The 23460-nt window shown below is 44.1% G+C and overlaps 1 protein-coding gene across 5 annotated transcripts in view; it reads right to left on the reverse strand.

Annotated features, from left to right (window-relative positions):
• Positions 1–23004, reverse strand: part of Acsl1 (acyl-CoA synthetase long chain family member 1) — a 63376-nt gene extending 40372 nt beyond the window's left edge. The window contains exons 1-2 of one of the 5 annotated variants that reach the window (XM_027391099.2): positions 22815–23004; positions 1965–2191 (exon numbers count right to left, since the gene is read on the reverse strand). In XM_027391099.2, the coding sequence (XP_027246900.1) occupies positions 1965–2159 (195 nt within the window). In that variant the 5' untranslated portion in view covers positions 2160–2191; positions 22815–23004. Of the gene's footprint in view, positions 1–1964; positions 2192–3837; positions 4060–21980; positions 22247–22814 lie in introns of those variants that run through there. The other 4 variants (XM_027391096.2, XM_027391098.2, XM_035453267.1 and 1 more) reach the window with 4 other exon arrangements.
• Positions 23005–23460: the final 456 nt, after the last annotated feature.

Below are 23460 nucleotides of genomic sequence, written 5' to 3' on the forward strand. Positions count from 1 at the left end.
TGACTAACAAGTGGTACTCACTCGCTTTCAAAGTAGGAACAACATAACAGCACTTGTCCCTGAGAGACAGCCCCAAAACTCTTGCCAGGTGTCAATAATACTTTAAAAAAACAGTGCTATTTGTCTTTCTTGCCATCAGAAGCCCATAGAACAATGCCTCCTAGAATGTGTCTATAACTACTAAATTACCAGACTCTGTGTTTAAACTTCAAATTTTATATTTATTTTTAAAAAGCAAAGCAAGTTCATTATTCCTAAGACCACTGAATGGAAACTCGGATGTAAATCTAATTCTTATAAACAAAGAGAAAAATCAGAAACTTCCATATACTGAATAGTAAAATTATAATCTCATTGTTCTTTTCATCTGTAATTTTCAACTGTCCTTAGGGAACATGTGTAACTATTTTAATAAGGAACAATCACTTCATGCTAAGATGGAACTTTAAGAGTACTTTCTGTTCTTTCAGAGGACCCAGGTTTAGTTCTCACACCCACATGGCCACTCACAACCATCTATGACTCCAGTCCCAGATATGACCTCATCTTTTGGCCTCTGAGAGCACCTGCATGCAATATGGCATGTGTATATACATGCCGACACAAACTCATACATGTAATAAAAATATAAATAAATCCTTTTAAAAAAAACACATTGCAAGTGTCCCCACAATGTCTCTCTAATGGCCATTTCCAAGAGTCACTGGTGAATTATTGGTGTCTAAAACCTGTACTTGTCACCTACCCTTTTGATAGTGACAACAATGGTACCAGGTGCCATACAGAATTTAAGGAACGCCACAAAGTCACACCGACTCAATGAAAAGTTGACGCCTCCTCCCTGGAGTATGGTAAGCCGGGTGGAATGCCATCACCTCCCCATGGAAATGAAGCAGAGTGCCCAGCTTTCTCAGAAACAGCCCTTGCCTGTATCTGTCACAAATCACCGACATATTTGGTATATTTTAAGAACTTCATATTATCGGATCTCAGAACTTGTTTAAAATAAAACCCCATTAGCATCACAAAGCTATTAATCTAGCCAGGGTTTTCTACATAGGGCACACTAGTCGGCCACAGCAACCAATCTGGGGAGCAGTTGGGGGACCTTTCACCTCTCCATCTAAAAGCAGCAAATGTCTGTGTTTGCCAGCCTTTTTCTGTGTTGAAAGTAATAAAAACTGGAAGCTAATTCTAGTTAAAGCAGAGGAGAGAGAGGGCTGTGCACTAGAGTAAATACCCTGAAGACCTGGCTTCTCCGGCTTTCCAGTCACTTACTGTGACTTTTCTGTGAACTTTGGAAATAAATCAAGAAGCAAAGGAAGAAGAGACAGGAGTGCAAAGGAAGGGTATTCATTGACAGGTATAGAAGCTCCCTACGCAATCCCACTCACTATTCCTTATCACACACGATGGCTTTCACATTCATAGCTTCTTCATGGCCTTCAGTTTACCCCAGCCACAGACAAGATAGTGTTCACAGTGCAAGCACAGACGCCTCTTGAGTGCTGGTTCCTCATGCCCTATCCTTGATGCTGCAGCCTTGCTACTCCATTAAGTGCCAATATTATAGCCTTAGCCTGGGTGAAACCACAGAGTCCCTTCCAACAGTGTGAGAATGAGTTCTACAGATCAGATGTGCCACAAATAAAACTTCCAGTAACATCAGTGACTCTTCCCTACTGAACCAAGCTCCCTGTTCTCTTAATTTTCTATTCCCACACAGAGCCTGGCACAGGGAAGCTCAATGTGATTTCTGGAACTATCTTCTGTGTAACTATGGAGAGACAAGTAACCTACCTCCTGTTATCTGTCTCCGTGCCTCGCCCTGTAATTTAGCTTCTTCATGTGTTTACTACCAACAACTTCTTTTTCTAAACTGTCTTCAAAGACACATCAGTGAGGTTAAACTTATCAGGGAACATGAAGAGAAAGCCCACAAGGCAGGCTGGGCCACCACTTACCGCTACTTCCACAGACTGCATGGAGAGGTCACATGGCGCCTTCAGAGCCTTGGGTCTGGTAGCATACCAGAAGGTGGTGAGCGCTGCAAAAGCTCCAAAGCCCATGAGTGTGTTGGTCGGAAGGGTGCGCACATACTGCCGGATGTCAAACAGCTCTGGCATTCGAAAATACCGGAACAGTTCATGGACTTCCATGGTACTGTACTGTTGGTTCTCTAGGCAAAATTCTGTAGGAGAGAAAGATGCCATGTTCATTCCAGGGGCAGAACACTTCTCCAGAATTCCCACAGCCAGTCACCAGTTCTTGGCTTGCTGCTCAATCAAGGCATTAAACCGACAGCCTAACGATGCATGTCTTTCCCCACAGTCAAATTTCATTTTTCTGGTAACACTCTAGTCATTTAGCTGTGTTCCATTTCTCTATTGTGTTGTATATAAAAAGTCTTCATTAACTACATTAAAATTACTTGAATTTTTGCCATAAGATGCTCAAGTGACTCAGAAAAGAAGGAAACACCATCTTTGTTCCCTTCTACCTAATCAAAGGCACTCAGTCCTCATTGTCAAGGCTAACAGGGGTAATATGAGTGAAGAAGAGTGAACAAGCCCAAACCACCTAAGGATCATGAGGTACTGCTTCTGCCAAGAGATTCCTGAACAAGTTTCCCAACTGGTAAAACAGACCAGCCTAAATTTCAACATGTCTCTCAGCTCCCCAGCAGAAGTGGCTATAAATGTCAGGAGATCCATAACCAGCTGTTCTAATTAGATCACTTTCTTTTATATTCCCCAAGATAATATACCTAAGATGAATAAATAAATCAGTGCTCATAAACTTTTAAACAAACACCAGAAGTCTGCAGAGGGGTTATGGAATTGTATTTGAGACAAAGGTAAGAAACAGTATTGAAGACTCTACTCTGGAAGAAAGGCCTGCCTTTCTGCTTTCCTGGCTTCTTTTGCCTTGCTGAACCTTGGTTTGTGTCTCTGTAAATGGAGATGAAAATGGTACCCATTCCAGTGAGCTTTCAGGACTACTAAAGGATTCCCATCTACAGCAAGGATGGTGCCACAAGAAATTACTCAATAAATTTTAGATGTTGTTATCACTTCTCCCAAAGATCTCTGACGAGTTCTGAGCTCAGAATACTAAGTTGCTGTGGTGATAAAAATGCTTACCTGCATATTTACAGAGCCAAAATAGGAAGCCAAGATATACAGAAGAAAATTAAATGAACACTAATATATGCCAAAGTCCCAAATTGTATCTTATAAGCAATTTATATAGTGACTAGTCTAAAATAATTAAGTGTTCACCAGAAGGCAAGAACAGTTTCAGTTTAAAAGCGTATGAATGAATAATTGCCCTCAAGGCTGGCACACAGCAAAGGAAGAAATAAGAAATGAGCCTAGAGACTGCACTAAACTCCACAACAATGCAACAAGTGCTCACGCTGCCACTTTAGTTCAGATAGAATACATTCCTTTAAAAGCTAGGTCACAAGACTGAAAATATTTTTTTGAAATATAAAAATCATCCTTTTAAATCAAATCTATACAATTATACTATTTCCCCCTACAGAGTAACAGAATATCAAGCTGCTTTTCTGAACCAAGAATATGACAGGACCCAACAAAATACGTTTGCTCAGCTAGTTCAGGTTTGTGCTATCACGGCTCGGGGCAAAAGTAAGCATGCATGTGCACGCTTGCTCGCGTGTGCGCGCACACACACACACACACACACACACACACACACACACACACAGAGAGAGAGAGAGAGATCTCAAGGTTAACATGATAACAGAGAAAGAAAGACAGTCAAGCGTCTTCAGATTTTAAATCTGGAGAGAAAGTAGTCGTGCCTACTCACCATCTGTGCCATGGACAGCTGACTGCTAGGTGACACACCACAGCAGAATCAGAAAAAGGCAGTGAGGATGGGGGTGGGGTGGGGGCCAGGGCAGCTCAGCGGGTGCTTACCAGGCCTGCCAAGGTCTTTCAGGGCATTAGTCACATGCTGAGTTCTACCCTGCTGCCCACTGGGCTAAAGGTAACTAGCAGACAAAATCCATACTTGACTTCTCAGGGGAACAGAGGGTGGAGGATGGGCCAATGAGGAGCTGGGAGTAGAGTCACCCCACTGCTCCACCCATGGGCAGGGACCAGCATCAGTGAGTGTTGCTGCCAGGGGCAGTTCTTCAAACAGACACTGTTTTCATTTTGCTCAGCTTCCCAATAAGAGGAGACAATAGATAGGTTTTTGGTTTTTTTTCCCAACCATTGAAATGAAGGATAGGCTACTGGGTGGTGTGTCTAACCACCATGAGACAGCCCGGAGAGAAAGATACCAAAATATACTTGCAGCATATTTGTTCTCAACGTATTCATAGGTGCTGAGCTCCTCCCGTCTTGCGTATCTGAATGCCCAGGATGTACCAAGCACTGTGCTAGGAGCTAGGAAGATAGTGTTAATGACCAAGTCAGCCTTTTAGTGGGTTAACCGCCTAATGAGCAATAGAATGAAATGAGCAAAGTCCACTAAGCATCGAGAAGGGCCCTTCTGAGAAATGGCTGCCTACACCGAGATGGCAAGGATAAGCAGATAAAATCAGGCCCAGGTCTCATTGGCACCAGCCACTGAGACTGCACAAACAGTACTCTAACTTGGCATACATGCTATCTTCCTCATCTAACATGCAAATCTGCCTTGCTCTCCAATCATTCTATTCCACTTGCCCTTCATCATTCTAAGTCTGACAAAGCATTATCCACCCCTTGAATACACACCCAGGCCCTCTTCGGGGAGTCATTTTCATAACATCTAGATTGTGTGGATTTATAGGAGTTGAATACAGAATTACATCTGTGAGTGAGACTACCAATTCATCTCTAGACAAATAGAGTCACACACAGGGGACTAACTTATCTATTTTAAGCAGTGGCAGCCAAGATATAGAGTGCATTGTGCAAGAAAGTTTAATAAGGTTAGAAAGAAAAATGTTTTAAAAACCTTCTGAGACTCATATTAATAGCATGTATGCAAGAACCCCATATCGGGTGCTGATCTGTAATGGTAAGGATTTAAATCCACCCAAATTCTTATATTTAATTAGTGATAATGACCATCGATAGCCATTTAATGCTAGGAGCTAGGTACCAATCTGCAGACCTGCTCTACTGTGTAAACTGATAAGGCTGTATACCGGAAACTATGCATGATGAAGGGAATACATCATTTAGTTATGTCAAGAACAAATATTAAGTACCGACAGCATTATAAACCTTTCTTCCTTCTACTTCAATGCTGTTAAGGAAAAGGTGTTCAAATATTTAAAATGTAGAGGTAGGCTTACCGTCAAACAAAATGATACACTGTAAATAGCCATTTTATGAATATAGACACCATACTTAAGATTTAGTCCTGCTAGGTTTTTGAACACTTCCTAATAAATGGTTAAAACTAAGACACATTGTGTTCTTAAGTCAATCATATTCTGTTGGGAATTTTCTTGGATTTTTTTCCAAAGTAAATTTCCCTATCAGCAACTAGCAGAGCTTACGGCTCAGACATATACATCACACTGCTATCTGCTAATAACATGATTCAGTTGGCTTAAAGTCTTAGGAAGGCACATGTCTCAGTGTGGAGCATACTAACTTGCTGGCGGCTAGCTGCTTCTTTAGCTACAGCCACTTCTGTGCACCCCTCCTTCCCAGTATGTGTAGGCTGGAGAGGACTCAGCAGTTAAGAGCACTTGCTGATCTTCTAGAGGACTCTGGTTCCGTCCCCAGCACCCACACTGGGCAGCTCATAACCACCTTTATCTCCAGCCCCAGGGGACTTCACCTTGTTCTAGCCTGTAGCACCCACATACATGTATCCTACAGAAATACAGACAAACAGAGACTATTTTAAAGAAGTGTGTTCATCTGGCTTGTTTGAAACGCTGTTAATACTGAGTAAAAAACCACACAGTGACAGGAAACTAGCAGTCGTGGAGAGCCTTACAAACTTGAAGAACAAGAATGGAGGCTGCCTCCAGGTACATGTGAGTAAAGACAGGTAACAAGGGAGAATGATGAAAACTGGATAACACAACTGTCAAAAACCCAGAAATGCTGGGACTCTCTGCCCAAGCTTTGAACAGAATCACCATTTAGCAGTACTTAGTGCTCTAGGGAGTTTTTCATATTCTGCATCTCATTAGAATGCCACAAGACTCTAACCTGACTCTAAACCCAAGTCATATGACTGGCTCTTCCTCTTGGCTGTCCCCTGATCTGTTCATTGAGAACATATACATGCTTATCTGCACATGGACTCCCAGTCCCCTTCAGTCTGGACCAAGTTAGGAACAAAGAGAATAGGATAGAAGGGTCCTTCAAGCAGTAATATTGTTTGGTGTTACGAGAAGTCCAAATCTGAAATTCCAATTGAACTTGCTATGTCTTACATAAATGCTACCATTGATCCTGTCTCCTTGGCCTCTGCACATGTGGGTTCAGTGCCCTCTGGATACAAAGGTTCACCTCTTGTGTTTGCATTATAAAAAAAAAAAAAAAAAGGTAGCTCAGAGCCAGAGGTGAGCCACAAGGGCATCATTCTCCCTAGGGACATACTAGGATGGATACATACACACATGCACGCACACTCCTGCAATTTTGCAAAGTAAAATTCTTTTACTTACAGCATCATTTTATTCTCTTCTTGTGATCTACAGCCTTGTGTGTTTCTCTCCTTCTGACGTTCCTCGAGCTCCCATCAATCTGAGTAACAGCAGTTTGATGGAATGCTCTACTAGGAATGCAGACCTCAAACAAACCCACACAAATTGCACACTTGCCTGACAGCAGCAAATTGAGAAGTCCTGACATCTTTCCTTAATGCAGCAAGCCAAGCTGGCACGACACTGCCATTCCCTGCCCCACCTCCTTCCCTGACACAAGAAGCTATTTACAGGGCTGAAAGTGGCCCCTTTGTCTGGTGCTAGCTGGGCAGAGCGAAGGCCCCAGGAGGAACAAGAGAGTGGCAGCTAGGCCATTTGCTGCTCTTTCAGTCTGCCATTCTAGAGTCACTGGAGTCGTGCTCCTTAACCCAGTCTGGCAAACCACCTAAAGCTAGATTTGTTTAAGCCAAAGCCTAGGAACCAAAAGACAGTGGGGATGCCCCTAGAGAGAAGAAAGTCCTGAGTATCAAACAAATGAGAGTCCCCAGTAGAGGGGAAGCAGGGGCTGCTGGCCAAACCCCATGCCATGGGAATCTCCAACATGCTCACTTCTTTTGGCCCATTTCATTAACCCAGAGGACTATGTAGGTCTGGGACCCTCTGTGCAAATATACAAGTGGATCCACAGAGAATCCATCATTGTCACCCACTACTTTAGGACTTTTCCTCTCAACCAAGTATAATAGACCTTAAACCAATAGGGGCTTTCATTTTCATTTAAGTGACTGATCCATGGACTACCAGGTTAATTTCCATGAAGATTTTTAAAGGAAAAACAGAGATGTCTTGCTTTTAAAAACGATTTATTATTATGAAATACTGGAGTCAAGTTGAACACTTGCATACTCAGGCTTCTCACCTCCTAACATTCTCAGAGGAAGATTGAACACACAAAACATTTAAAATCAAATATAATGAGGTACTACTTTTATACAGTATGGGTAAGGTCATAATAGTGGCTATAGGTCACAAGTATCACATATGCAACACCCCCAGTAAAATATCCCAATTATGGCACATTAACTTGAAGAGATAAATTTTTAGGGATGAAGATGGGACTGGTCAAATATCTGTCCATAATAATTTCCATATTCATTAAACTCATATATAGATAAGTCAAATGACAAATTACTTTAGAAATATTACTTAGGCATGCTTATCTATCTATCTATCTATCTATCTATCTATCTATCTATCTATCTATCTATCAATCTATCCATTCATCTTATTTATCTACCTACCTACCTATTATAAAAGGTCTTGCTATATAGCCCAGGTTGGCCTCAATCCTCCTGCCTCAGCCTCCCTAGTAGAGTTCTAGGACTTCAGAATTATACCACCATGCCTGGCTCTGAGGCATCTTTCAGACCACCTTTTCGGGCTCTACAGTTTTCTGTGAGGTATCTTCATATTTTTCTCTTTCATATAGCTTATTTAAATTGAATCATTTTTGAAATCATGCATGCATCTATCACTAGACACAATGCCCCTCAGGTTACAGAATACATTTGATTATGGATCCATATTTCTAACCTTGGTTGTCTTCTAAAGTGATTTCCAAAAGCCTTAGAACAATAGTCAACATTTTTCTCTGGAAGGAAGGACAAACACCAAGAGGTAATTAGCTAGCTTGTACTACTTTTCTTTGCATCGTAGAAAGTCCATCAGTTATTTTACAAGACCCCGAGACTGGCTTCAGGACCAGGTGCTTGCTGTACCTGATGCTACACAAAGTAGCTGACACTACACCTCATAAGAGAACATTGATGGGACTTATAATATAAAGCCTGAGTAAGGGACTGGAGAAAACCCTGCCCTTGTAATCAAGAATTATTTCCTGAGAAAAACTTAGACCTGTTCTTGAGATTTGGAACACAAGCCCAAGAAAGAGGGCAAAACGAGGCAGCAGTACAAGAGATAGTGACAAGGGCCTTAAGGGGAGCTGCATGATAAAAGTAAAAAGTGGCCCTCAAGAGGTGGAGACAGAGACAAGACAATGAGAAGCAAGTCCCTCTTAGGTCTAACACTATTGACAGATGAATCTAGAACAAACTGACAGAATTAAAGTGGATAGAAAAGGGGAAGGAAGGTATTCAGGGAAATCAGTTAAGCCAGGATTTTTAAAAATGTATTTTTATTTTATGTGCATGTTTTGCTTGCATGCATGCATGTATGTGTACCATGTGCCTTCCTGGAGCCCTTGGAGGTCAGAAGAGGGTATTAGATCCCCTAGCACTAGAGTCACATGCAGTTGTGAGCCATCATGGGAACCAAACCTGGGGCCTTTGAAAGAGCAGCCAGTGTGTGCTGTTATCCACTGAGCCATCTCTCCATGCCCTACCTCCAATGCTCTTAAGAGTCAGTGCCAGCTGAGTACTTACAGTACTAGGCCCTAGGCTATGCAATTACACATGTGGCTAAATGTGATTTTCATCATGGCCTTTCTTGTTTTGTTTTTGTTTTTCGAGACAGGGTTTCTCTATGTAACCTTAGAGCCTGTCCTGGAACTAGCTCTTATAGACCAGGCTGGTCTCGAACTGAAAGAGATCTGCTTGCCTCTGCCTTCCAAGTGCTGGGACTAAAGATGTGCACCACCACTGCCCAGCTATCGTGGCCTTTCTTTATTGCACGAGGAGGTTATTGCCATCAAAGAACAGGACATTCCCTGCACCTGCTCTACTCAAGAACAGATTAGTCAAAATCTAGTCTGAAATCAAAGGTTAGGGACGTTGAGGGGTCAGCACTATGGCCCAGATAAAGGAACTCGAATCCAGGCAGCGGTGGAGGTCATAATGCCAATGACAAAAAGCCTCCATACACAAGGATTTAAAAAGCCAGTATCAGCCAGGCGTTGGTGGTGCATGCCTTTAATCCCAGCACTTGGGAGGCAGAGGCAGGCGGATCTCTGTGAGTTCGAGGCCAGCCTGGTCTACAGAGCAAGTGCCAGGATAGGCTGCAAAGCTATACAGAGAAACCCTATCTCAAAAAAACAAAAAAAGAAAAATAAAAAAAAGCCAGTATCTGAACCCAAATGCCTATCACCAGATGAATGAATAAGCAGGCTGTGGTATATATAGGTATATACAGCAGATCAGCATTCAGCCTTTCAGAGAAAATCAGGAAAATGCCACAACAGAGGGGATATGAACTAATGTAGAAAACACCAAGCTAAGTGATATAAGCCAAAGAAAAGGACAAACATGATCTGATATACATGAGGTACACAGAATCAGCAAACTCACTGACAGAAAGTAGAACAGAGGTTACCGGGGCTGGGGGTAGGGGAGAGAGATATGAGAGACATTGCCCAACAGCTGCAGGGGTTTTGTTGGGGGTGATGAAAAGCATGGAGCTGGACAGCAGTGATGCTTGCACAACTCACTTAGTGCCATTGGGTAACTGTACGCTTCACAACAGTTCAAATGGTAACTTTCACATCAGATGTGTTTTTCCACCAAAGGAAAATTCTAAATGATTTATAAAAAAGCAGAGACTTGGTAAATAACTGGCAATGGAGGATAAGGAACTGGAGAGCTGAGTTTCAGGGCCTGGGAGGATGAATGGTAGAACAGTGATAACTGTGGAGTTTGAAATTGGGAGTTCCCAAAGGGGCCAACACAGTGCTTAACACAGTGCCCAAACCAAAGTGGTACTTTCTGAGTATTTACTGAGTATTGATTTACTTCAGTTCCCTGGAAGAGACACTTAATACAACAGTGACTACAAAGAGGAAAGAGATGTCCATGGTGTCCCCAGACTTCAGCACTCCTCTTCTTCCGTCTCATCTGCAGTCTCATGACCCTATGGCAGAGAGTGAGCTCCACTACCCAGGTGATTTGGAGTGGGTAGAGGCTGGATGACTAGAGTCTGTATAAAAGTGTCCTCTTGCCCATCCCCATGCTGCTTTATACTTCTCCAAGCATTTCAGTTCCTGAGAAGTTGGTCAACACTGACAGAACACTCTAGAGCATGTAAGGATATGACTCCTCATTGGATTAAGATGATCAAGGCTGCCCACAGGGGCACAGATTCATGAGCAAAGAAGGGAGGCTCCCAGGGTGCCACATCGGGTAGTTTTCTATGACAAAACAGAATCCTGCAAACCAGAGAAACACATTGGGCTTCTAACCCTGGAGCTGGAGCAGTACAAGGCTGTGGTGAGGAAAGCATTCTCCAGACACTTTGTAGGCTGGGTGGGTAGCCCTCTGAGATGTAAAGGAAGCTGGCTAGAGGACCTGTCCAGCATTCCCCAGAGCACATATTATTCACAAAGTCAACACAACATATAGTTCCACACCCTCTCCCTGTCCATAAAGACACAAAGAGGATCTGTCTGTCTGGAGCCTCCTATGGAAGATACACAGGTCATGTGAAGGCCTTTATGTAGGACAGCAAGGTTAAGCTTGAGTCAGATGTATTGAAGAACATCCCTAAGGGAAGCCAGATTACTCCACTTGTCCTCCTATTTATTTAATACGTTAGATGAATGATGTCTGATGGGGCGGGGTATTTTCTTCAGTGGTGTAGCCATTGATAAGGCGCTCGTGCTCCTGTAAACAAATCCACATTCCTGTAAATGATACTAATGGAACTCACTGGGTCAGGAAAACAAACACAGGAATTTAGGAGAGGGACTAGCTGAGAAGAGGAAGGGGATTAATGAGGGTGGGGAGGAGATGAAAAAGGGTAGGAGGGGTGACTATGATTGCAACATATTATATACATGTATGACAATATCATAATAAACCCATTACATAGTTAACACAAGCTAATAAGATATTAAAATATTAATTGAATTAACACTGTTGCATTTCTGTATAGATGTCATAACAAAACAGGGATGCTTACAGATGAAGCCTAGGGAAGGAAACGGGCTTAGACAGAAGGGGCTGCCTCAGTCTATTAGCTTCAGTGGATGGAATGGGTAGACTGACCCATCTCTTCCTAAGGAAGCAGACAGAAGAGGCTTCAAAAGATTAAACTTCCTGTCATCAACTGCATCTAACAGGGCATGTTACCTCAGATACCACCTGACCCAAGAATGAATCCTAACTATGTCTATGAGATTGGAGGTTGAGGAGGATGACACCATGATCTCACTATGTTGGGAACACAAGTAGAGCTTGTTACTGTAGCAGGTAGAGAAGGAAATAAAATTCCCCTGGCTATGAAAATAGCCCACAAGGACAGACCCTCCACCTTACAAAGGAAATCAGAGGTGAGAAACCCCACCATGAGAAGGGAGAAGAGCTTAACAAGTGAAGGGACTCTATGTCTCTTACCACAGCAAAAGTTGGATCACAACTAGGCAAGACGGCTTCCTCACTAAGGGCCTGCAGAGAGGAGGAAGTAAGGTCCCTGTGTCTGAGAAGGGGGCCAATCCAATCCTCGAGGTCCCCTCATGTGTTGTGTTCAAAGCCCATATCTTCTAGTAGTGACTACGAAATTACACAGCCCAGAGACATGCAAAGAATTTAAAAGAGCCCCATTCCAGGCACCTGCTATGCCCAGGTGAGCTGCACAATCATTATAGGGCCTCTGCTGGGTGGGCTTTATTGGCACAAAGAAAGGGGTGGGGACAGTGCAAAATTGCTTCTCTTTGTGTCAAGAAAGCCATGGTGGACCCTCCAAAACAAAAAGATGGTGGAGTCATCTTATCATCAAGATCAAATCAAAAGGTTTCTACCCACACCTTGAAACCCAGGTAACAGGCACTGAGGAAAACATAAAAAAAAAACACCAATTCTGAGCTGGAGAGATGGCTCAGTGAATAAGAGCATATCAAGTTCTGTTCCCAGCACCACCTCTAACTCCAGCACCATGAGGATCCAATGCCTCTGCCTTGTGTGGACATAAGCAGTCATCTATACATACTCACACACATACACAGATACACACCTCATACCTCTGCCCTCTCTGGGCATTAACAGTCACCTGTACATAATCACACACAGGCACACAGACACACAGACACACAAACACACTTCTGACCTCCGTGGATATTGGTAGTCACCTGCTCATACTTCTCTGCCCTCTTTGGACATAGACAGTTATCTACATGTACATACATACACACACACACACACACACACACACACACACACACACACACACACACACCTCTGTCCTCTGTGAGCATAGGCAGTCACCTTTACATACATACACACACAGAGACACACAGACGCACACACACACCACAACTTAAAAATAAAAATCATAAAAACCATGATAGTAGGCCTGTAAGTGTTTAAGTATTATCATTTTATTATGCTTTACATTTGACTTTTCCCCAGATTTTTAATTATGAAAGCATAATATAAAATTTGCCATATCAATCACTAACTATATTTTCAATCAATTCTCAGGATAAACAACATATGACCAGGTTCAGGTTGGTTAATGTTCTTTTGTATTTATGTATTTTCCACCGGCTACACAAGGATTTAGGGTAGTAACCTGTCCTTATTAAGGAGTGACAGATGGGCTATAAAGCTCTTCCAGAAAACACAGCTAAGCCTTCCCTGTCTGTACTGAGCTGGGCACTGAACGCAGGCCCTCACCAGCCCTGGGAGCAACTTCCATGTAAGTGTCCTTTCGGAGAGGATCTCACTGCAAACCAAACAATACTCTGAACATTGTAGGGAAATAAAACTTGTCATTAGCCCTTTGCAAACAGAAGGTCATTGCCAGGAGGATGAAGCCCTAGCAATGTTTCCTCCACCTTCCGCAATTTCAGGAGAACAATGAAGGCAAATGCACCTGCAGGAGCTAACCCATACACCAGACAGCTGGGGATAACCTTTGGCTAGGAAGAAAGTGGTAGTGCTTTGCTGTTGCAAGCATTTGGAGGGGAGAGAACACACTATGTATGGGCTGGAGTCCACCAGAGGGCTGTGCAGAGGCCAAGGTGGAACTGGGCCAAATCTAAACAGTCAAACACAGGTGGGGGTAGGGAGACACCCATGAAAACCAGACCATATGGGGAGCAAGGAGGCAGACAGGAGCCCTACAAGAGGCAGTTAGGGGCAAGTTAGGAACTGGCAGCCTCAGCAACCAGGAGACTGGGGCTCTCTCCTAGGACACTATTCCTGTCAGCAGGAGTGCTTAGTTTATAGTCAGCCATGTCCTTGCAGGGGGTGTAGGTCAGTATGGGAAAGAGAATAGACTCAGTCCTTGTCCTCAAGGAGCCCACAGGGACCAGCGACTCAGAGGTCACAGCTATCAAATAGCAGTGACCTGGATAAGAAGGCTCAGGAGGGCACAGGTTGGATAGGGTTACTTACACCTCTTAAAATAGAACAAGGCTTCAGAGTAACTGTCAACTAGAGAAATGGCTTAGCCCAACAGTTTGAGTCCCAAACTGAATACAAACACAGACTCCACCCAGCCACTCACAAGGTTAGGGAAGTCACCTTTGAATTTAACAGACCTCAACAGGTAACTTAAAAAGCAGAGGCAAGCTGGCCATTGGTGGCACACGCCTTTAATCCCAGCACTCGGGATGCAGAGGCAGGCGGATCTCTGTGAGTTTGAGGCCAGCCTGATCTCCAGAGACAGTGCCAGGATAGGCTCCAAAGCTACACAGAGAAACCATGTCTCAAAAAAAAAAAAAAAAAAAAAGCAGAGGCAAATGGAATCTTTAAAATATTTTAAGTTGTGAGGCTCCTTAGAGTTGAACAGAGCCTTTAAAAGCCCCGGGGCCCTATGTCTTCGTGGAAGGTAGTGGTATTAGAAAAGCAACAGCTGAAATACAGGGTAGGTTAGGCAAAATTTTGCTCTTTGTGTGGGAAGCTGTGAGAGGTATCTGTGACACCATGGGACACCAGCTAAAATTACACCGAGTTCAGGTAACCATAAGAGGTGACTGGCTTAGGAGAGCTTACAGAACAATGACCTACTATTTAAAGGACAGAAAAAAAGAAAAACTAAATGCCAAGTTTGATTGTTATCTGCTTGGAATAAATCAGCTACATTAGGTTGGGATCTTTACATTTTAAATTCTTGCTACAAAAGTTCCCAAATCTATTCAAAAGTCCACACAGTACACTAAAATTACCATGTACTTTTTACCCTCCAGTCAGCTTCAATCACAGCTAACATTTTGCTAATATTGTTTTATTATGTTCTTTTGAAAAAATGATTTTTAAAGCAAATCCCACACATCCTGTCATTCAGGAGACACTCTGAGGTGCCAACAGGTCTCCAACTCTATAGGTTCAGGAACTATTTGTGGGGCGGCAATAACCCTAACTGGCACATGTAGCATATCCAACCAACAGCCCAAAGAGCCAAGGAGCCAAGTTAAATGTTGACTTAAAGCACCCAATCCAGCACAATATTCAATTTCCATGCAAGAAAAAGGTCCATGTATTCAGTTGGCAAATATTTATTGACTACCCACTACATACCAAGGCAGCCCAAGCCTCAGGAGACAAAATAAAGGATCTATCTAATTAAGGTTTCTACACCAACAAATCTACAGAACAAAATCCAAGCACTCTGGCTTTTGCTAACTCCCCTAAAGTCAGACACACATTCTGATTCAGAACCTAGTTCCAGAGAGAAGATTCAGTTTATTCCCCCTCAGCCAAACTGAGTCACCTTTTTAAGTGGCCCTCAGAGATCAACTGCCATGCTAGCATTAGAGGAGGCAACTTTCTGGTTCTCTTCTAGCACATCCCACTAAGTGACAAATAAATGCACCTGTAATGTGTACATGCTTTCATTCATAAAATATACCCATATTCTCTAAAATAATTTATGGTCAGGAAACAAATCTGGATTTAGAGAAAGACAAAATGGTATTGAGAAGAGCTCTAATATTTCCATCTTGCACCCAAACACAAGGTCCAGCTGCTGCCCCCCAACCAAGAGGGAATGTAACCCCTATTAGAAACCATCCTCTCTGGCACCTGCCTGGGGAGACTCACCTGTTTCTCCCAGACCTGCCACCAGTTCCTTCATATGAGCAACAACACATAAGCCCCTGAGAAGCTTGCCACATCAAAGAGCCTGCAAGAGGGACCACAACATACAGGATAAAGACACCCACCATCACCTGGGATGGAAAGAGACGTGCTGGGGACTGTTACCAGGCCACAAGACTGGGCTGGCTGGTCTGTAACAAGGAAATCTAAGGCCACAGAGCCATGCCAGCCTCAAAGGCTAGCCATGTTTGAGGAAATCTGTCCTAGCTGGGAATCCTATAGCTGTAGCCCCCAGCTCTGAAGCCCAGTCTTCTTACCTTGCTTATACCCTGCATCCCCAAATTATCTCCACCTCATGAAAGATGAACAGAGTAGCACTGTCTTCAGAGGCCAGCCCAGGGCTCTGAACTGCTCAGCTATACCCTCTGGGTTTTGGATCTGTCCTCTACAGGGTGCCTGGATGGACTGGTGACACATAAGATCCCTGTCAGCTCTACACCCTAGGATGCCTCATGGCTCGCCTGAGGTACAATGTGGGTAACTGTCCCACAAAAAGAACAGAGACCTATTTGACCTATGTACTCCTGGCACAGAAACAAGGCACACCTTTAAAGTAGGAATACCCGGTAAGTGAGGACTCTAGTACAGTTATGCAAGATTATCTAGAATTTGACACTAATCTCCCTCTCGCATCCTGAGAAACCCAGAACCACCTGTTTCTCATCCTCGATGAACTATAGGAAAGAGTTCACCTCCAGGAAGTACACGTTTTGGTCCACAGATTTTTCAACTCCTCGATCTTAATTGCTAAGATTTAGTTTAGTAGAGTAGATAATGTGTCTTACGGTCAGGGGCCATTATCTTAATGTCTCACAGTTTTGATCAGTCATCAAGACACTATGGGGTAAGGCACTGTATGAAATGCTGAAGAACAACAGGCTGACGCCATGCTACAGAAGACAAACTTAAAAAGAGACCTGGAGCCTGAGAGAGTCCTGACTATTTCTGCTCAGGAGGGATTTGATCAGAGTTGGGCTTCTGTGAAAGCAGCTATCATCCCCTTCTTTGCAGTACCCCACCCTTTTTGTTTTAACTAAGAGGCTTCACTGTCTATGCTGGAGGTGGCAGATTCTCAGTGCCACTTGGATGGTGGCACTGAGAATCAAAGCAAGGATCAGGTGTCCGATTGATGCTATTGTTCAGACAGTGCATGAAAATAAGCAGACTCTGCCCACTAACTGGGTTTGGAGACACAAGTCAAGGACAAAACCTCATTTCAGTAACTCTTCAGGTCAGTCCAGGGCCCAGGATCATTTCTGAATATACAGAAACAGCAATGACCCTATCTCCTTCTTTCCTAGAGGTCACACTAACAGTCACAGAATGATTGAAGTGCTCCTATAAGGATGAAAGATAGACACACATACCAAGAAACATGCAAGTCAGAGGCAGAGTACTTCCAAAAATATTAAGTAACCACTAAAAAAGACTCCAGTTTCTGAATTAGGGGTTGGGACACTTGGGACCACAGCTATTTTTTAACTGGTATAGACATACTTCAACATTAAATACCTCTGAGCAATAGCTCTCGGAGGGAAAAGGTTGAGAAAACGATCAACATTATAGAAAGATCCATGCAGACACAGACACACAGGATTTTCCAGACCTGTCCAGACTAGCAATTCAGGGATCTGCACAGCTCTCAGACTCTTAGGGTACATAGATCCTTCATCCCATGTGCCAGTGTCTTGTCCCAATGTCCCAGTTCATGGGACTTTGAGACAGGCAGAGAAAATAGTGCACTAGAGCCAGGCTGCAGAAGCCCTTGAAAGACTGACTAAATAAAGACTTGGGACTCCGATGGGTTTTGTCCTGGAGTTCTGCTTCAGAAAAACTTTCTTAACCAAATCACCTCCTTTTTTTCCCCTTCATTTTGAGATGGGATCTCATTCTCTAGTCCAGGCTAGCCGAAAACTCACTAGGTAGCTCAGCCTGACCTCCAACTCACAGTGGCTCTCCTGCCTCAGCCTCCCAAGTGCTGGGATGTGTCATGTCCAGATTTGTTTCTTTTTAGTTTTCTTAATAAGGACATGTGCTGCCTACACGGGAGAAAACATAGACTGAACTTACTAAGAATGCAAGGAAGAAACAGGTGCATGCTGGGAAGTGTTGGACAGAGCGTAGATTACAATAAGCAGAAACCTGCTGACTGCCGAGTCTCAGGACATTAAGTCAAGGACAACTCTAGGGGCCAGCCATTCCTCGAATAGGCACTGGGCCCAGGAACAAACTCCGTATGTGTGTGAAAGATGGCCAGAGGGTAAGGCAGGTTGTGTAACCTTGACTGAGTCACAGTCTGCCTGCACCACAGCTACTGCATCAGTGACATGAGGAGGCCTGGCTATTTCAGAGGCCAGGGATTGTCTGAAGAGACACTGAGGTGTCAGGAAATAGAAATGACTGTGTGTGGATTCCAGCCATGCTCATCACACCTGACTTCACACACAGCAGCCCTGCTGTATTTAGCCTACTGCTCCTAGCTCAGTACTTTCACCAGGAAAGATGCAGAATCACTGGACCACACCACAGTGCCTGCAATCTCCGAATATTACATTTTCAACATTATCACTAAACCATGCCAAGAAGGGGGTAAAAGTGCCCCTCAAATACATAGCAAAGAGCAAACTCATGTGTCACAGTGAGGTGACTCTCAAAGTGCTTGGCTCTATAATCTGTGTTAAACTAAGGACCAGTTCCCACCTGCGGTCCCCATATTCAGTACATGCAACCCATGCTCCAGGCTTCCAAGACCGAGTTCAAAGGCAGATGATCTTTAATCTTTAGTTACTTTTTAATTCTCCAGAAAGTCATAGCTATGCAGTAAATGGTCTCAGTCACACTCTGAGCTATGCTGAATCAAGCTGTTACCTCTTGGAACTGCAGTGTGAAAAAGAGAACATTTACAGCTAAGTGTAAATGGGACAGAGAAAGAAATCAAGGAACTGACTTGCCTTGTTACTAGATGAGTAGAGTAGAACTTCCCAAGCCTGAAAAACCTAGCTCCAGAGAGACAGAGAGAAGCATTTGAGAGCACAGGCCCCAAAGCTAAGCAGCAACCTAGGCTCAAATCCTGCCTTGGGCAATTTAATCTCTAAATATCATAGAGCTTCAATTCTCAACCTTTTCAGAGGAAGGTGAACAACTCTTTCACAGGGGTTGCATATCAGATATTTACATTACAATTCATAACAGTAGCAAAATTACAGTTGTGAAGGAGCAACAAATAAAATTTTATAGTTGGGGTCACCACCACATGAGGAATGGTATTTAAAAGGTCAAAGCATTAGGAAGGTTGAGAAGCTCTGTCACAGAGGCTAAGAGTAAGACTTGCCTTATGGGGCTGCTGGGGGACTAATGAATTACCATATGTGAAGCACCAAGAACAGAACCCACTGGCTATTTTTGTCACCACTCCTGCCCCTAAACTGGTCCTGTTCAGCCTAAAGGGAGAATCCAGTCCTGCTGTAGCTTTTTCTTAATTCTGTTTACAATGGTGTTCTGACCCCATGGCTCCAGACCTGTCTCCTACAACAAACCAGAGTGGGAAGTGCCAATTTCTACGGCAGCCAAAACTCTGCAAATGGGTAGATAATACATTTATCAGAAGTTGCACCCAAAGTGGGGAAACGTTCTGCTAGGTAAACCACACTTTCCTGATGCCCTAACTTCTTTCCATTTATCTTTCCAAACCATGAAATCCTTATTTCAACAGCTTTCCACTAAAATACATGAACCCCAAAGTCCATTAAAACCATTTATTTATAATTTTCAAATCCATTTTAAAACTATGAGGTTTTTGTTTTTTTAAAGAACATGTTTTATTTAAACATGTATATGTTTAACCAGAGAAAAGAGCTTGGTAAATTGTCCTGAAATCAACAAAAAGAGAGTAATGAATAAGTCAAAAGTAGTCATATTCAAAACTCACTTAAAACAAATCTGGGAAAAGATCACCATGTAACTGAGGTGGTTAAAAATGACTTGTCAGCCTGGAAAGATGGCTCCGCAGTTAAAAGAATTGGTTGCTCTTTCAGTGGACTTGGGTTTGATTCCCAGTATCCACATAGTGGTCCCCAACCATCTATAATTCCAGTCCCCAGGGATTCAAAGCCTTCTTCTAGACTCTGCAGGGACTGAATGAATGCGTGCAGGCAGATTATCCATACACATAAGATAAAAATAAAGGTTAATTTAAGAAACTCTGAATTGTCAAAATGTTCAACTTCAAATGACAATACATCCCTTAAAATTGTTTTTCAATTTCTTATAAAATTGGAAGAAAATGAACCCAGTTGTAATTTCTTCAAGACTTTTAGTTTTTATATGTCCAGGCATTTAATAACAAGTGTATGTTACTTTCATAATGTTAAAGAGTAAAACTACACTTTGATTTAGATATTTAGACAGTTTTCACATTTTTACTTAAAACTTGAAGACTAGTAAATAATCTATAAAGAGAACTAACTCAGGCTCCTTTGTGAATTCAGCCACTGGTTTTGAAATCTCAGACTTAGGACATAGGACATAATGCTGTTTTCTGACAGCCCCTCCTACTCTAAGGGAATACAGCCCTCACATAGACCTCAGGTTAAGGTGACACCCCTCCTAGCCAGGAACAAGAAAAGGACCACTCACGCTATGGCAACCCCTAGCCCACCACACCTTGATTCCTCAAAGGTTACAACTGACTAGACACTACTGCCCCAGACAGTTAAGAAATTACAAGCATCAGGATGGACAAAGTAGAAAAATTAGCATAACTCATTCATGTGATAGTTTTCTTTCCCTTGCCCACATTACCTGTTACCCTAGGATTACACAAACTAAAATTTCTTAGGCGTTGCCATGGAGCATTATATGAAGATGAGAGTTCTCAGAGTACTGTCACAAACATTGGTAAACCTGCCCCTCCTGTCTAGTTCATCAAGTTCAGCTACTACTTTTTAGGGCTTGCATCTCTTTAACTTTGCCCCTCAAAGTACTAAAGTGTTGAAACCTAAACTCAAGCCCTGAATCTTCATATTAGCTCTTTGGACTGAGAACCATCCTCCAGGCAATATTGCCAAAGGTATATTATGACACTAAAGTGTTTGTCCAGTTTGGACTGAAAACCTTCACTAAAAACTCAGGTACCTTAACTAGCTGGGCCGAACAGCCAGGCTTAAAGAGGCTTTAGGAAACTCCCAGCTGTAGACTGCCTTCAAGTGCATTTCTACTTTGCAGCAGGACAGGTGTGTACACTGCATTTCTAATGGTGTAACTCAGATAGAATTTAGTCCTAAGAGACTGTGCATGCAAAAGGGCAATGGTGAGCTTACCCAACAAATGAAACTGACCTTACAAACTAAATGACTGAGTATAAATAAATGTCTAGATGTAGTCATCCCACAGCCTACCCACCCCCCCCACACACACACCCCAAAAGCCACAGGGAGAAAGACAAAAATCCCTACATGTAAATGACAAAACCACCTGATCTTTCCCCAGGTCCCTACTCTAACTAAACACAGAACCACAGTGCACTGGATATCCTCATCAAAACTAAAACCATGCTAAAGTACATTAACTCACAACACTGTGACTGGTTCGAACTTCCACCCTTAACTCTGAAACCCAGAGGTAGCTAAAAAATACCTATGTGGTATAAATAGATAACCCATCCCTACCCATATTTGTCACATGGCATGTGTTAAATGTCAAAATGTGGAAGGCCCAGAGATTTCAGTCAGGCTGTCATACTAATACAACACTGACAAAATATAAATAACAGACACAGGAAGGAAATGTGTCAAAATGCTATAATGGGGGGGGGTAGTTTGTATGTTTAAGTCTCATCTGTTTACAGTAAATCCAGAAGAGGTGAGGTAATAAAGTGTGTTGCTTTGAGTTTTCTTTCACTAGTCACATAATTTTACCTCGACATATTTTCATCTCAAAGCAGACCTTTCACAAAAGAACCAGACTTGCACCAGAAAAAGGGATTTCTCAGGTGACCTGCAGAAAGAACATCTCCTAAGATCTGGTCCTGTGTGTTTTCTGCCCTCACCGTGTTGTTCCAAGCTGATGGTTCCTTTTGGCTCTATGTTCTCAACCTTGCTTGTTGCAGACTACCAGTTCAAACTTAAGTTCAAGTGGAGTTAACAGTCACAGACACATGAAGAAAACCAGATCAAGTAGAAGGGTTTGCGTGATTATTGTTTGGGTTATGCTAGTAATTTTCATTGGGATAACTACAGATTACATGTTGAAACGTGTACCAGAAAGACAACCAAATGTCAAGTCCTATGGGGAATACTCACATTCCAAGAAGCTTGAATGTCTCGGTAGGGCATTTTCCTAATGGCCATTCTTAGCTAGGCTCCATAACCATGAGCTTGGGTGCAGTGGAAAGATGGTCTGCAAGCTCTGGCATAACGCACTGATTAGATGGAGCGTCTGTCTCTAGAATCCAATCCACGTGGTCTTTTAAGTCCTCTTATCAGCACTCGCTGTCTACGTTTCAAGGTGGTAAATACCATTTTTGCTCCCTAATTTAAAAAAATTTCAAAGCCAGATTGCCTAAAATCAATGACTCCATCACTGCTGTGTGCAGTGGCTGTGGGTGCTCCTCTTGGAGACACCGCGAGAATTTCTAGTTATGACATCGGGCTCCGGGTTCTGCCTCTGACCCTCCTCGAACGCTCGGCGCAGGGGCACGTCACAGAGCTGCACTGGGACAGTCCGTCTCCACTCGCGGTGCGAGCGCACCTCACGGTCCTGCCTCTGGGGCACGAGGGGATGTGGTGACGGAGACGCCAGGGTCCCCAGTCGGCAGGACCACCACCTGGCACCTGCGCCCGGCAGGGCTCTGGTTCCTACCACCACCCCAGCCAGGGACCGGTGCTGCGAGGCGCGCCCCGACTCTGCGGTGCACCAGCCCCGCGCGCGCACGGCCCGCGGGGAACCCAGCTCCGGCACCGGAAGCGGCGGCCGCCCGGGCGGTCCCGGAGCCTCCAGATGCCGAGGGAAATGAGGCCGCCGAGCCCAGGCCGGAAAAGCGGAACGTCCCGCAGAGCTGCGGGGCGGCTCTCTAGTCTCGGCCCGGCTAGGGTCGCCGTGGCCGACACGCGGCCCCTCGCAGCTGGCGCACTCACCTCCTTCTCTGCCTAGGCAGCTCTGCAGGGAGCTGTCACTGCAGTCCACGAACTGCCCAGCGACGGGTTGCGATGCCGGCACGATGCTATTTAAGGAGTAGAGGCTGCAGCTGCTCTCTTGTCTGAGCAACCGGCGTTGCAGCTGCAGGGCCGGGCTGCTGGTAGTGCGCGTGCAGCGCCGCGCCACCCCGCCCCGCCCCGTCCTCAGGCCCCTCCTCACCCCATCTTCTAGCTCGCCCTCTCCCTCTCCCTCCTCCCCAGCTCCGCCCTCCTTGCCGCCCTGGTCTAGACTGTCCCGCCCCCTCAGATCTGCCGCTCCTTTCAGGCCTTCGCTCATCTGCTCCATTCCCGCCTCTTAAGCCCCGCCCTGTCTGGCCTGCTCCACCCCCTAACCCAGCGGCTCCCCTAAGGCCCGGCCCATCAGCAAGCCTCCCTTCCCCTAAGCCCCGCCTCCTTAATTGTTCGCTCCACCCCTCAAAAGCCGGTCCTTCCCCTTCAGGCCCCGCCCAGTCCTGCCGACCCCGCCTCTCGCTCTAAGGCCGCGCGGTAGGCGTGGCCTCCCTCTTAGGTCCCAGAGCGCGCGTGGCTGTCAGCAAGCAAAAGCCACTACAGTCACCCAAACTGCCCTGTTGTTTCACAACAAATC

Source organism: Cricetulus griseus (genome assembly GCF_003668045.3).
Source record: "Cricetulus griseus strain 17A/GY chromosome 1 unlocalized genomic scaffold, alternate assembly CriGri-PICRH-1.0 chr1_1, whole genome shotgun sequence".
In the NCBI taxonomy this organism is placed as follows: Eukaryota; Metazoa; Chordata; class Mammalia; order Rodentia; family Cricetidae; genus Cricetulus; species Cricetulus griseus.